This window comes from Gallinula chloropus (assembly GCF_964237585.1).
Source record: "Gallinula chloropus genome assembly, chromosome: 21".
In the NCBI taxonomy this organism is placed as follows: Eukaryota; Metazoa; Chordata; class Aves; order Gruiformes; family Rallidae; genus Gallinula; species Gallinula chloropus.
In genome coordinates this window covers 9,246,338-9,260,997 of record NC_140106.1, presented here as the reverse complement: position 1 = coordinate 9,260,997, position 14,660 = coordinate 9,246,338, and the positions used below count along the sequence as shown (strand labels likewise).

Here is a 14,660-nt window from a genome sequence, read left to right as displayed (position 1 = left end):
GAGCCCCCCCGAGGCCCGGCTGGGGCTGCCCGACCCCCCCCGAGCCCCAGCGCGGCCCGGCTGGGGCCGCCCGACCCGGACACTCGCTTGGGCCTTGGGTCTCGGCTCCGCAGGGAGGTTTGTGGCCTGAAGCGGCCCCGGAGCGGAGGCCCCGTGGCTGAGGGGCTCTCCGAGGTTGTGATGCGGGGCTGGGAGTTGGCAGAAAGGAGCAAAGAGCGAATTCTCCCTTTACAGGGGCTCTTCTCCTGAGCGAGGCCCCGTTGCCTTGTCCGTCCTGCCTGGCTGTGTGCTGCATGCGACTCTCTAACCCTTTCCAGCCCGGTTTACCAGCTGCCCGTAGCGTGTTATGGAGCAGGGGCTGCCCTAAAGGACAACTCCTCGTGTGAAGTTCTACGGGAGCTTCCCTTTGGAGGAGAGAAAAAAACACCATAAGGAGTGCTGTGGAGACAGAGTTGGTAAGAGCAGAGCTAACCAAGCAAACTTGGGGTGTTTACTGAATGGTTTTTAGTCTCCTGAGGTGACCTGTTTCTCTCTGGAGCAAGCAGAACTCCTCTGATGCTTTAGCAGAATAGATTTGTCAGTGCAAAAGTGAAACGCTCACAGTGAGCTGCTTATTACTTAGAGCTGATGGAGCTTGAGGTGCTGCTGGACAAGGTATTGCACACAGAGTTCTGTTTCTGACATGTATACTGCAGAGGTCTGGCCTTGTTAGAGTTGGATTCTCCCTACAAATTAATCTCTTCTCCCACCTCTTCCCAAGTCTTCAAAATTTGGGTGGTTCTATGCTGCATGGCTTCCAGCACTTTAAGTTAGGAGGCTGTGGTGCTATAAATTCAGAAAAGGTAACAGAGATATAAATGTAATTTCCAGATAAGAAAGCAAAGCAAGACTGAGAGGATTCAGCACCTAACAATGAAACTCGTTTGGCTTCTGTTCTGGGTTTGCATGGCAAGGCTTTGCTAGCTGGAAGGGGCATCCGCAGGGATGGCTTCTGCAAGAAGGTGCTAGAAGCTTCCCCCAGGTCTGATAGAGCCAATCCCATCCAGCTTCAACATGGACCTGCTGCTGCCCAAGGCTGAGCATGTCAGTGATGGTGGTTAGCATCTCTGGTAACATATTTAAGAGGAACAAAACAATCAAACCCAAGAAGCAGCAGCAAGAGGAGGGAGTGAGAAGGTGTGAGAAACTTTGTAGACACCAATGTCAGTGCAGAAAAAGGGAGTGGAGGCACTCCAGGCAGCCCATGGAGAAAGACTGTGGTGGAGCAGGTGTCCCTCCACAGCCCATGGAAGAGGACAGGGAGCAGAGAACCCACCTGCAGCCTGTGGAGAGGCCCCACACTGGAGTGGGTGGAGACATATGGAAGATGCTGTGACCTGGCAGCCCATAAAGAGAAACACCCACGCCCAGCAGGTTTGCTGGCAGGGCTTGTGACTCCATGGGGCACCAGGCTGGAGCAGTCTGGGCATGAGGGTCTGCAGTATGTGGAAGCCACTCTGGGGCAGTTCATGAAGAACTGAATCCCCTGTGGGAAGGACTCACGTTGCAGGAGTTGATGGAGGACTTTCTGCTGTGGGTAGGACCCCATGCTGGAGCAGGGGAAGGGGTTGAGAAGTGCTCTCCTGAGGAGGAAGTACCAGCAGAGACAACTCATGGTGAACTGACTGCAATCCCCATTCCCCATCCCCCTGTGCTGCTCAGGGGGAGGAGGTAGGGAATTTGGGAATAGAGCCCTGGAAGAAGGGAAGGGTGGGGAAAGATATTTTAAGATTTGGTTTTATCTCTCATTATCCTTCTCTGTTTTGATTGGGCAATGAATTACATGTATTTTATTCCATGTTGAGTCTGTTTTGCCCATGATGGTAACTGCTGAACGATCTCTCCCTGTCCTTATCTCAACCTGTGAGCTTCTCATTGTTCTCCTCTTGTTATATCTTCTCTCCCTGGTCCAGCTGAGGAGGATGGGGAGTGATAGAGCTGCTGTGGTGGGCATCTTGGCCTCCAGCCAGGGTCAAGACATCACAGCTCCCTACAACACAGAGCAGCAGTATGTAGACTCTATTCTGTTTCACAATTAGCAGGGTGTTACTATTACAGAACAGCCAGGTTTATTATTCTAGAATTAGGTTGTTACTAGCCCTCTTGCAGAATTCATTTTGTTGACCATTATAAATTAAAAAATGATCTGTTTTCTTCTCTTATTTACACAGCACAAGGTAGCAGCTAAATCATCAGAATTCCTGCCTATAGCAAGCTATGGATGGTAAGGATGTTTCATCATCATGGGTTGGCAACACTGTTTTGTAGCTCAGGTTTCTCTTGGGGGCTCACGTACTGTAACTGAAGTGGGGGACCTTTCAATGAGCAGTTTTCAGGCTGTCAGTAAATGAACCACCAAATTAAATTCTGTTCTTGGCAGCAGCTTTTGCCATGCTCCTTTTTAAAGTTCCAGTTTGTATAAGCTCCTGAGCTGCTGTGAGGACTGACTTTCAGACCAAAACATGATCCTTGTGCTAACAGTTTGGAAGCAGCCAGGCAGCCTTTGCTATAGCTGCAAATTGTTCTCTGTGGGTCCCAGCAAGATACTTTAATAAATTTGTCTGATTTTTAAAGCAGAAATATATTTCCCCCTTCCCTTCAGTGTGCAGAAATAATGAATTATCCTGTGGTTGCTTTTTGTATGGGCACTGAGTTTCTTGGTGGCTTATGAAACTGAAATAACTGTGAGAAAAAATACAGAAGTGACAACATTGTGAGCTGGGTAAAACACTGACAGTCTTGATGATGGGTGCAGGCAGAGGGGAATAGTAGGTTTTAAACAGCATATATATAATACAGTCAAACCTGAGTTGCATTTTGTAAGACAAAGAAAAGCAACACTTGTATTGAAAAAGGCACGTTCTATGATGGGTTGTTAAAACCAGAAAGACTTGAGTTTCTCAGCAAATCAAATGTATAAAGGTTTTATGTTGCTGGTGAATTGATTTGATGCCCTGCTGCTTTCTGTCTGTGGTACCTGTATGACTACAGAGCCTCAAAGATTGGTAGGATCATCTTCACAATCCTTTTGGGTTAAAAGTGATTATATGAAAACAATCTGCAATTAATTTTAAATGTAGAAGCGCTGTAATTAAATGGCAAATTATTAGCCCTGTATTGCTCTCAAAGGGGTAATTTGTTATGGTAATTTGAATTAGACACTTAAATTATTTGATGTTTAAAAATATGGGGAAGAACTTCTTCCCAGTGAGGGTGAGGGAGCCCTGGGACAGGCTGCCCAGGGGGTGTGGAGTCTCCTTCTCTGGAGAGATTCCAGCCCCATCTGGACACACCGACCTGTGTGCCCTGTCCTAGGGAGCTGCTTTGGCAGGGGGTTGGATGTGATGGGCTCTGGAGGTCCCTTCTGACCCCTACGGTTCAGTGATTCTGTGATCATCACCATAAAAGAGAAGTTAATAGGTGATTTTCCTCCTTTATTTGCTGTAGCCGAAAGCTCGTCTAGTTGGACTTAATGATCTAGAGGGTCCCTTCCAACCAAGGTAATTCTGTGATTCCATCTAATACTTGAAATAAGGATGTGTGATGCAGACAGAGGTGCTCAAAGGTAATGCCAGAGCAAATTCACTTCCTCCCATTTCTGGGGGAAAATAGCTACAGCATGTCAATAGGAAAAAGATGTGGTATAAACTCTGAACTCTGGGGTTTGCCTCCTGACATAATCGGTCTATTCAGCTTGCTCCTTGTCCAGCCATGGTGATTTCAGAGCTTGAACGATTTGCCCACAGTCATGAAGCATGGTGGGATGTAAAGGCTCAGCCCCCTCTTGCAGGGGTTGTGCAGCTGGCAGTCACCTTCCTTCCCATGTGCTAGACACTGTGTGGGATAGAGAGGGCTTTTCCCAGCCTGTTTCAGTGGTAAAGCTGGGGAGTTATTTGCCATGGCACTGCCTGACTCACAAGTCCAGAGATCTGCTGCGTGAAGGTGGAACACCTGTTTGATTATGAAAAGGACTCGCTTGGCAGAGAGTTTAGGGGATTTTGTGTGACAGCTGTCACACTGCTGCCAGCTGGGTTGTGTTTCCTGGGGTATGGTTACTCTGTGAACAAGCCAGCAAAATGATAGAGTGGGACAAACTTGACTATGTGCTAGAAGCTGGAGTATCCTGAGATCACAGAGTGATGCTACGGGACCTCAAAGTCCACCTAGTCCCACGCCCCAGCCACAGGCAGGAACACCCTCACTAGCCCAGGCTGCCCAAAGCCCCATCCAACCCGGCCTTGAACACCTCCAGGGGCTCCCACAGCCTCTCTGGGCACCCTGTGCCAGGGCCTCCCCACCCTCAGAGGAAAGGATTCCTTCCTCACCTCTAACCTAACCCTGCCCTCTGTCAGCCTGAAGCCATGGCCCCTTGTCCCATCCCTGCACCCCCTGGTGACCAGCCCCTCTCCTACTCCCCTGTAGGACCCCTGTCAGTACCAGAACACCACAACCAGGTCTCCTCAGAGCCTTCTCCAGGCTGAACTGGGCCTGTCTCTAGAGCAGAGGTGCTCCAGCCCCTTATCATCTCCACGGCTCCTCTGGACTCACTCCCACAGCTCCACGTCCTTCCTGTGCTGGGGACCCCCCCGAGCTGGAGGCAGCGCTGCAGGGGGGCTGAGGAGAGCAGAGCAGAGGGGGCAGAACCCCCTCCCCGAGCCCGGGCCGGCACCTCCCGCGCAGCCGGGTGGTGAGCGGGTGTCCCGGGCCCGGCGGCGGCCGCAGCACCGGCCCGGCCGTACCCCGCGGCGCCCCCTGCCTGGCCGCGGCGAGCTGCCTGTGAGCGGGTTCGGGGGGGGGGGGCGGGACTCCCCCGCTGGCCGCCTCAGCCGATTGGTCACCGCGGGGCGCGTCCCCCGCCTTGTCCCAGCCCGGGCGGGCCGCTGCACCAATGGGAGCCGAGCGCTTGGGGGCTTTTTTTCGCGCCGTCATCCGCCCAGCCTCTCCTCGGCCTATCAGGAGCGGCTGTCAGCGCATCACCCAGCCCGTGGGATTAAGGGGGAAGTTTTTCGCGCTGCCAATCGCTGGGGCTCGGGGCCTGCGGCAGCTGGGGCCGGGGAGACGGGCGGAGAGAGGGAAAGGAAGGGAAGGGGGAGGCCTTTGCTCCGCCGTCATGATCCACAGCCTGTTCCTCATCAACGCTTCGGGCGACATCTTCCTGGAGAAGCACTGGAAGAGCGTCGTCAGCCGCTCGGTCTGCGACTACTTCTTCGAGGCGCAGGAGCGGGCCTCTGAGGCGGAGAACGTGCCGCCGGTGATCCCCACGCCGCACCACTACCTCCTCAGCGTCTACCGCCACAAGATCTTCTTCGTGGCCGTCATCCAGAGCGAGGTGCCGCCGCTCTTCGTCATCGAGTTCCTCCACCGCGTCGTCGACACCTTCCAGGTACCCAGCGGGAGGCTCTGGAGACGCCTGAACCCGCCGGGATGCGGCCCTGCCTGACCTGACCCCGGGGCTGGGGCGGGATGGTCGGACTGACCCTGAGCCGGCAGCGTGCCCGGTGGGGCCGGGAAGCCCAACGGCATCTGGGCTTGTGTCAGCCCCAGCGTGGCCGCAGGGCCAGGGCAGGGATTGTGCCCCCGCACTCGGCACTGGGGAGGCTGCACCTCGAGTGCTGGGTTCAGCTCTGGGCCCCTCGCTCCAAGAAAGACATGGAGGCCCTGGAGGGTGTCCAGAGAAGGGCAGCCAGGCTGGGGAAGGGGCTGGAGAGCAGCAAACCTTCCGAGGGGTGGCTGAGGGGGCTGGGGGTGTTCAGCCTGGAGAAGAGCAGATAATGGCAGGACAAGGGGGAACGGACTAAAGCTAAAGGAGGGGAGGTTTAGATTAGATATCAGGGGGAAGTTTTTTCCAGAGAGAGTGGTGAGGGGCTGGAAGGGGCTGCCCAGAGAGGTAGTGGATTCCCCGTCCCTGGGGGGTGTTCAAGGCCAGGTTGGCTGGGGCCCTGGGCAGCCTTGTGTAGCTCCAGGCTGGAGGTTGGTGTCCCTGCCTGTGGCAGGGGGTTGGAGCTCTGTGACCCTTGGGGTCCCTTCCAACCCAGACCAGTCTATGATTCTAAGAGGAGGCTGAGGGGAGACCTTATCACCTCCACTGACCTGCCAGGAGGGTGCAGAGAGGTGGGGGTTGGTCTCTTTGCCCAAGGGACAAGTGACAGGATGAGGGGAATGCGCTCAAGCTGCCCCAGGGCAGGGTCAGATCAGACACTGGGGAAAAGTTCTTCCCTGGAAGGGCTCTGGGGCACTGGCACAGGCTGCCCAGGGAGGGGGCTGAGTCACCACCCCTGGGTGGATTTAACGGACAGGTAGATGAGGTGCTCAGGGATGTGGGTTAGTAGAGGATGGGCAATGGTTGGACTTGATGATCTCACAGGTCTTTTCCAACTTAGTGATCCTGTGATTCTATCTCTTGAGGTCCCTTCCAACTGTCATCATTCTGTGATTCTGTGGGGTGAGGGCAGAGGGTCTCTCTGCTTCAGCCGAAGGATTGGCTGGTGTCTGCTGAGGTGGTTAGAAGGGGAAGAGCTCCACATCACTGCCATAAGTAAAGGGGAACGGGTTGGGGTTGTGTGGTCAGGAGGAGAAACAGGAGCCCTTCATGTTACCAGCAAGCAGTTTCCTCTTTTTCCTGCCCCTTAATTGTCAGCCTGCAGCTGTGAGGGCCTAGAGTGGGTCTTGAGTGCTTGTGGTGAGGATTGTGCTGGCTAGGATGGTGATGGGTTCAAGACCAGCCTACACTTGCAAGAAGAACCTTTCAGCAATCAATATTTCCAGTTCTGTTTTGCAGGCTTGTCTCTTCTAGGAGCTGTGAACTAAGACCAAGCCTTGTTCTCAGAAAGGAGTTCTTGCCATTGATAGCTGTGTTCTGTACTCAATCAGTGACAACCTACCTATGTGCTTACATCTAGTGATGTTTCTGGGAAGTGTGTTTGCTTCCTAAAGAAGTGAGTTACTGGAATTGCCCCAGAGCAGCCACATTCCCCCTGTGCTATAGCTGATGGGACTGTTTAGAGAAATAGTCAAGACGTGTCTGCTGCCTGCCAGCCCCAGGGCTGTGCAGCCTGCATCTGACATGCCTTGTGACCAGCATCCTCCCAGGATACAGGCAATGTGGGTGCTTGGCCAAAAGTATCATGTGAGCTTTTGCTTCCAAGTGCCAATCAGAACATTGGCGTGGCCTGACTTGTGTTTCCTTGAGTTCAGGGGGTGGATCAGCTCTTCAAGCCAGAAGTCCACTGTGTCAGCTGCTTAGGTCTTGGTTTGTTACAAGGGGATGAGGTGTGAGTGTCTCTTCACTGGCTTGGCCACATGATAAAGTGTGCTGTGCCTGAAAGAGAGTGTTTGTAGTGTGGCACAAGGAATCCTCTGTCATCACAGTGTATGTGTCCTCGTGTTCTGTGCAGAATGCCTGATGCCTTGAATTGCTGTAAGTAACCAGAAGCACCAGTTTGGTTTTGGGTGTGGACGCTCCCTCAGCCTGCAGGATGTTGCATAAAGTCCCATGAATAAATTAAATGTTTGCTTTTAAAAATTGCTGAAGTACTGGGGCTGCTTCCTATAACATCTGCTGTATCTTGAACGACCTCCACTTACTTTTCTATACCTACATTGTGGTGCAGATTTAAAATTTGACTTGGTGTGGTTTTTACTGCAAACTTTAACCTCACTGATTAGTGTTTTGGAGTAGGAGCTGAAGAAAGAGTGATCAAGCTGGGGAATAAGCTGGTCTGTCTAAGCTGATTCACGTTCTGAGGCTCTGCTTTATGTTTAAATTATGCAAAAGGAGGATTCAGAAATGTTCTGTTGTAAAACAAACATGGATTTAGGCAGAACATGCAGTTTGAAGCTGGGCTTCCCCTTACATCCCACATCAAAATAAATCCTGAAAACCAACCCAAAGAGAATTGAAGTTAACACCAGTATTACTGCCTGTTGTGTGAGAGTGTTACAACACAAAGAAGTGAAAAGCTTTGAGAAGGAGAGGCTGAACTCCTCACACAGCAGTGCTGCACAATTCATCTGTTGAGAGGTAAAGACTAGGGCAGCTGAGGAAGAGAGACAATACTGGGCTCTAATGAAAGGCATCACTGAATCCAAGTCAGTAGTGGCTGCAGGATGTTTTTCTTACTACCCTTGTTGCATAATTGGTTGCAAGTGAGCCACTTTCAAGTGCTAATTAAAAAAAAATCCCTGTGAATCCTGTTATATGGGCAGGAATGGGGCAGTGGCAGAGGTATGCCCAGAGCTGGGCACATCTACTGGAGTGGTTACTGTCTGACATGCTCATACTCACAGATGGAGTTTCAGTGTTGTTCCACCTCCTCCCAGAAGAGGTTTGGTTTGTTTCTGTGTGGGAGGAGGCTGAGCTGAATGATAACTGAGACTCTATTCCAGGTATTGTTGAGTAATTATTTCTTTTGCTCAGGATTATTTTGGTGTCTGCTCAGAGGTGATGATCAAGGACAACGTTGTGGTGGTTTATGAGGTGCTGGAGGAGATGCTGGACAATGGCTTTCCCTTGGCAACAGAGTCCAATATTCTGAAGGAACTGATCAAACCTCCCACCATCCTGAGAACAGTTGTCAACACTATCACAGGTACAGGGTAACAAAAGGTAGATAAACTGGGGAAGCCACGGGGCAATTTTCCTTCCTAAGGAACTTAGGACATGGGTGAATAAAATTCATGTTGACCCCAACGTGGGTGTATTTAGGGAGTCCCCTGTGAGTACATGGTGTTGAGGTTCCTTCCAGTTCTAGCATCAGTTGCACTGTTGTCTTTTTCTCATTATTATTATTATTAATTAAGCCAAACCCAATTATATTCCCAGTTATGGGCATGATGTTAGTTTGCTGTGGGGTTTTTTGTTGGGGTGGCTTCTTGTTTTGTTTACTAGTTGCATTTCCCTATGCCCAATGTCTTAGAGCTGGATGTAAGAGGTGTGGATTGTAGAATACAAACAGTAATCTAGATTCTGGAAGAGTTAATTATCCTCTGACAAAGAGATAGAGAGTCTTGGGGATTAATTACAGTGAAGTTATGCGATGCCAAAGGCTTCTTCTGGAGCATTGTCTGACTTTCATGGTTGTTGTCCTTTCTTTTCCAGGAAGCACTAATGTGGGTGACCAGCTGCCAACTGGACAGCTCTCAGTGGTGCCTTGGAGACGTACTGGTGTCAAATATACCAACAATGAGGCGTATTTTGATGTGGTTGAGGAGATAGATGCAATCATTGACAAATCAGGTATGGAAGCTGCCTCTGGTTAAGACGAACTTAACTTGTCCTGATGATGCCTGAAGAGAGATCTAGGTCTTCAAAGAGGAGCTCCCTCACCTGAGTGTGGGGACCTCTATTCCTACTCTGGAATGTTGCCAACTTGCAGGTGTTATTCAGTCCCAAATTTGAGAAATGTACAAAAGTTTTACACCAGCCCTTGTTTGTGATGTCTTATAAGTAATTCCATACTGGGAAAACCAAGGGTGAGTGAAATTTGGGCGTAGTGCTCTCAGTTTCAGTGCATCTTAATCTTGTTGGAGTTGGGACCTATTCCTGGTGTCCATTAAAATGGACATTGCTGGTGTTAGTTGTTCTTGTTTTCATGCATCTTCTCTAGGAGTTGTTGGGAATGAGAAAAATGTTGAGTGGGTAACCTGATGAGCCATGACATTTCATAAAGACAAGAAGTTTCCTTCCTTCCTTCCCCACTGATAGTTTTTCCTCATTGGGATGTTATTTTGATCAGGTTCTCATAACCTCCTGGGGTTACCTTCTTCTTGCAGGTTCCACAATTACTGCTGAAATCCAGGGGGTGGTTGATGCCTGTGTCAAGCTGACTGGGATGCCAGACCTTACTCTCTCCTTTATGGTAAAGCTGAAGGATGTATCTTTACTTTAGTATTCTGAGTTTCCCAGCCCTGCTGTGAGGATCTCAGTCTCCCACTGATGGATTCCAGTAGATCAGGAGTTGGTTATGCCAAACAAAAGCGAAAGAACTGACAGTGGGAACTCGTAGGGAACTTCAGCAACTTTGAGCCTAAAGGTTTTATTTTCAGATCTGCTGTTAAAAGTACTGTCAGTGTGTGCTGTGACTAAGCTTCTGAAATACAGTGGTGCTGGAGGCAGATACCCTAAAAGGCCATCTTTTTCATGAGTGTGCATCAGTGTGATTATTTGACATGAATAGTAGGATGGAGTTGATAGAGTGTTGCTATTGCATGGAGCATAGAATTGCCTTGGTTGGAAGGGACCCTTTAGATCATCAAGTCCAACCATCATCCTAACCTGCCATCCACCACTAAACCACATCCCTCAGCACCACTGTGTTTTAAATACCTCCAGGGAGGGAGACTCCACCACTTCCCTGGGCAGCCCATTCCTAACATCCACCCTAAACCTCCCTGGCATAACTTGACACCAATTCCTCTCGCCCTATCGCTTGCCCCTAGGGAGAAAAGGTCAGTCCTGAGATGTAGAGACATCAAACAGCTTGATACATCAGAATGTGGGCAGAATGTGTTGAATGGCAGGCCCTTCAGGGATAGAAGAGTGAGAAGAAGAGGTGATTTTAAGCAGCACTGCCTTCCCTAAGCTTGTGACCCTCTCCTTTCAGAACCCTCGGTTGCTGGACGACGTCAGCTTCCACCCGTGTGTGCGCTTTAAGCGCTGGGAGTCAGAGAGAATCCTCTCCTTCATCCCACCTGATGGAAACTTCCGCTTGCTTTCCTACCATGTCAGTGCCCAGAAGTAGGTGATGGGATGTAATCCTGTTGAGTTACAGAATTTGGATCTTCATGGCTGGGGGTGGGGAGGGGGGAAGAAAAGGAATTGCTTTTAAGGATCAGGTGGCGTGTTGTGCCAAGTGAAGGAGAGGTGCATATCAACTTGTGCTTGCACTTTAAACCACGTGCTTTCCCTTTGGAGCAGTGATTCTCTCATTTCTTGTTGGTCAGCCAGCATTTTTCAAAGACTAAGAGCAGATGAACCAACTAGAGGGGGAAAGAATTTGGCAGGGTGGAGTAATCAAGTTGTTGATTCAATTTGTTTATAAACAAACCTTTTAGAATAAAACAATCTAACGTAGTAATCTTGTTGAGGTTTTGACTTTAATAAAACTACAAGTTCTTGTCCACTCTGCTCCTTTCTGGAAAGCAGCTTACTGAGTACAAATTGGGGTTACAGATGCTAAAGCATTTTGGCAGGCTTTCTCAGACTAGTCTCAAGTAGGTGAAAAGGAGTGGGAAACACAAATGTGATGTGCAAGTGCTGCTGCGCTGCCTGGAACAACTTGTCAGCTTGGTTGTGACATGGAAAAATATTCCTCATCCTTTACCCAAGTCTGTTTTTTCATTGGAAGTAGTTACCTGTCCTGTAGAGAGGTGGAAAACTAAGATATGGTCAGGCTTGATTAAAAATATGTGCAATTAAGACCTGAGAACAGGGATCTGACTTTCCTCTTGGATCAAACAAATGAGCGTTGGATTTGGTTCTCTTTAAAGAGAGAACGTTTTCAGTGTAGAAGGCAAGGACTGCATCAGGAGAAGCAAAGAAGGAGGTGAGAGATTGACACACAGCCTTTCTGTTGATGTTTCTGTTCCAGTCTGGTGGCGATTCCTGTCTACGTTAAACACAACATCAGCTTCCGTGACAGCAGCTCGCTGGGACGCTTTGAGATCACAGTGGGACCGAAGCAGACTATGGGCAAGACAATAGAGGGAGTGATGGTCACTAGCCAGATGCCAAAAAGTGTCTTAAATATGACCCTCACACCCTCCCAGGGAACACATATCTTTGATCCAGTTACAAAGGTGAGAGGGAAGAAATCAGATACTATTTGGTTTTAATCTTTTTTTACATTTCAGGAAATGAGGTTGAGCTGTTGGTTCTGATGTTGGTATTTCCTTGAACGTTGCCCTTCTGAAGGCAGCAGCTCTTCATGGGGTGAGAGAAACCTCAGAGATGTAGAACTGTTGGAGAGGGGTCAGAGGAGCCACAAAGATGATCAGAGGGCTGGAGCAGCTCCCCTATGGAGAGAGGCTGAGGGAGCTGGGCTGGTTCAGCCTGAAAAAGAGAAGGCTGTGGGGGGACCTCATTGCAGCCTTCCAGTCCCTGAAGGGAGCAGAGAAACAGGAGGGGATTCAACTTTTTAAAAGGCTAGACAATGGCAGGATGAGGGGGATAGATTAAAGCTAAAGGAAGGAAGGTTTAGATTGGGTATTAGGGGGAAGTTTTTTACAGAGAGAGTGGTGAGGGGCTGGAACAGGCTGCCCAGAGAGGGGGTGGGTGCCCCATCCCTGGGGGTGTTCAAGGCCAGGTTGGAAGGGGCCCTGGGCAGCCTTGTGTAGCTCCAGGGCTGGAGGTTGGTGTCCCTGCCTGTGGCAGGGAGGGTTGGAGCTCTGTGATCCTTGGGGTCCCTTCCAACCCAGACCATTCTATGATTCTATGAAACTTTTCTGGACAGTTGCATGTGAGCAACACTGCTTCAGCCTCTTGCAAAGGAGGCAATTCAGCCTTATTTTTGTCACTGTTGCTCATAGGAAACAGGGCCTGTAGCACAAGTAGTGCAAATACCATTTGGGGTAGGCTTTGGGGAACTTCACAGAAAGAGAGGGAGAGCAATTGCTGAGGCAGCTGTTCCTGTACTGTGTCTATCCAATCTGAAAGGGAAGATACTGAGACAAAGATCTTTTCCATAAAGAAACATTAAAATCTGTCATTGGAAGGGGACTCTACTTTAGAGGGTGTTACAGCATTTCTGTTTCACTGCTGCATTTTCTGTTCCCTAAAGTTGCTGACATGGGATGTGGGGAAAATAAACCCCCAGAAGCTGCCAAGCCTGAAGGGAAGTGTGAGTCTGCAATCTGGGACATCAAAGCCAGATGAAAACCCCACCATTAACCTGCAGTTTAAAATTCAGCAGCTGGCTATATCTGGTGAGTGACTGGCAGGTAAAGATGCTGAATGCTCTCTGCTGTGCTCACATGGAGCATGGAGCTGAAGTAGCTGTGCAGCCCTTCTGAATTACACTCAGTCTGAAACGTGTTCTTCAAGTAAATCCAAGAGCAAGCTTTGGCTGCAGTCATGTGGATTTGTTCTCTCTGCTGCTCTGTGAAACAGCCTGTCTCCTTGCATGTGGTGCTCACAGACCTATAAAGCATTCCAGGGTAGGGATGTGCTTGTAAGGAATGATTTTGACAGTTAGCAGTTGTCAGCTTTGCACTGCTCTGCTCACTAAATCTTTTCCTGTGCTTTCTGCACCTTTAGTGTGATCTTCTGTTTCCTCTGGATGGACTCTCTGCTTTGTTTGTGGCCACAGTCAGTCTTACCCTGTGTTTGTTTGCCTTTAGGACTGAAGGTGAATCGCTTGGACATGTATGGAGAGAAGTACAAGCCCTTCAAGGGGATAAAATACATGACTAAGGCTGGCAAGTTCCAAGTCCGAACTTAGAGGATCCTGATAGCAAGGAAGAGCACTTTCCTGTTTCTCCTGTTCCTGGCTGTTGGATGCAGCCTCTTACTCCATCCATCTGTTTTAGGGTTACTCCCTTGCCTGTAAGTAGCACGAGCAGGAGAGACAGGGTTTAGGGTGCTGGGGAGCAGGGATAAGTAAGGTTGACCTGAAACCATCTCATCCCTAGCTGAGCCTGAAGTGTTTGGAGCAGTGGCAGGTGGGAGAGGTGTTTAGGGTCCCTTGGGATTAGTGAGTCAGTCACTGAAGCTTCTATCACCTTCATTTTGCTGTCTTAAAGGAAATTCTAGGGGTTTATTGCCTTTTCTAACTGCTCTTCCTTATATTTTGGTTGGCTTTTATCCCTGTGTAGATGATCCAAAGTTGAATTTCCACAAACTTCAGCTCCAGTGTGATGGTCCAGCACCTGCCCTTGCCCATCGCTGGGTGTTAGTGTGGAAACCTGTATAAGCTTCCAGGGGCTGGAAGAAGTGGGAAGGTAAATTGTCCTACCCAGGATGGGAAGTTAGGAAGCCTGAGGTTATTTGGGATGGTGCCACAGAAGGAGGAAGGGAAGAAGTGGATGCTTTTTTCATAGTTATTTCAAAAGCCATCGTGGTCATCAAGTGTCTTGAACCTCTGAGAATGGACAGGAGACCCATCCAAATCTCAGTATGGTACCCTATGAAGGGCTGACTGTAGCACTAGTTACTGATGGGTGGTGGCATCTGAGTGTTATTCTGCTTCTCTTCTTAAGTTTGTCAGTATTTGAAGGTAGGGATTCTCCTGGCTTATTTGGGGAGTGAGGGAAGAGACAGAGAGACAGGAGAATTTTTGTAGAGCCCGAGTGCCCTGGGAATGGCAGCTGTGGCTACACAAGGATGATCCCTGTCCCAGTAACTTGTTGCAACTTCATTTTGTCTTTGCCTGCCTATTACAAATGAAGGTGATACTGCTGTTCTCCTGCTCACGGATGTCTTTGAGATAGTTGTGTCTTGATACCTTTGTAGTGTTTCTGGCTATCCTACCTCCTTCCAGTTCCTGTACCAATTAGCTGCTGTGCAGGTGGATTCAAGTCTACACTGGATTTTCCACTGGGACCATCTCTTCTGCAGGAGCTGGTGCTGCATCTGCCCATTCCAGTCTGTGCTGCATCTCTCTGTACAGCATAAACACCAACTGAGA

The 14,660-nt window shown here is 49.5% G+C and overlaps 1 protein-coding gene across 2 annotated transcripts; it reads left to right on the top strand.

Moving 5' to 3' along the window:
* Nucleotides 1–5,149: 5,149 nt before the first annotated feature.
* AP3M2 (adaptor related protein complex 3 subunit mu 2) lies at nt 5,150–13,484 on the top strand (the record flags this gene model as incomplete). 2 transcript variants are annotated; one of them, XM_084273948.1, is made up of 8 exons in its annotated part: nt 5,150–5,422; nt 8,456–8,465; nt 9,137–9,274; nt 9,811–9,896; nt 10,641–10,774; nt 11,628–11,835; nt 12,816–12,960; nt 13,375–13,484. In XM_084273948.1, 8 exons carry the CDS (start codon nt 5,150–5,152, stop codon nt 13,473–13,475), a joined length of 1,095 nt encoding a protein of 364 aa, XP_084130074.1. In that variant the 3' UTR covers nt 13,476–13,484. The 2 variants fall into 2 exon arrangements, with proteins under 2 accessions (XP_084130074.1, XP_084130073.1); XM_084273947.1 differs by having other exon boundaries at nt 8,456–8,627.
* Between the last annotated feature and the right edge of the window lie 1,176 nt (nt 13,485–14,660).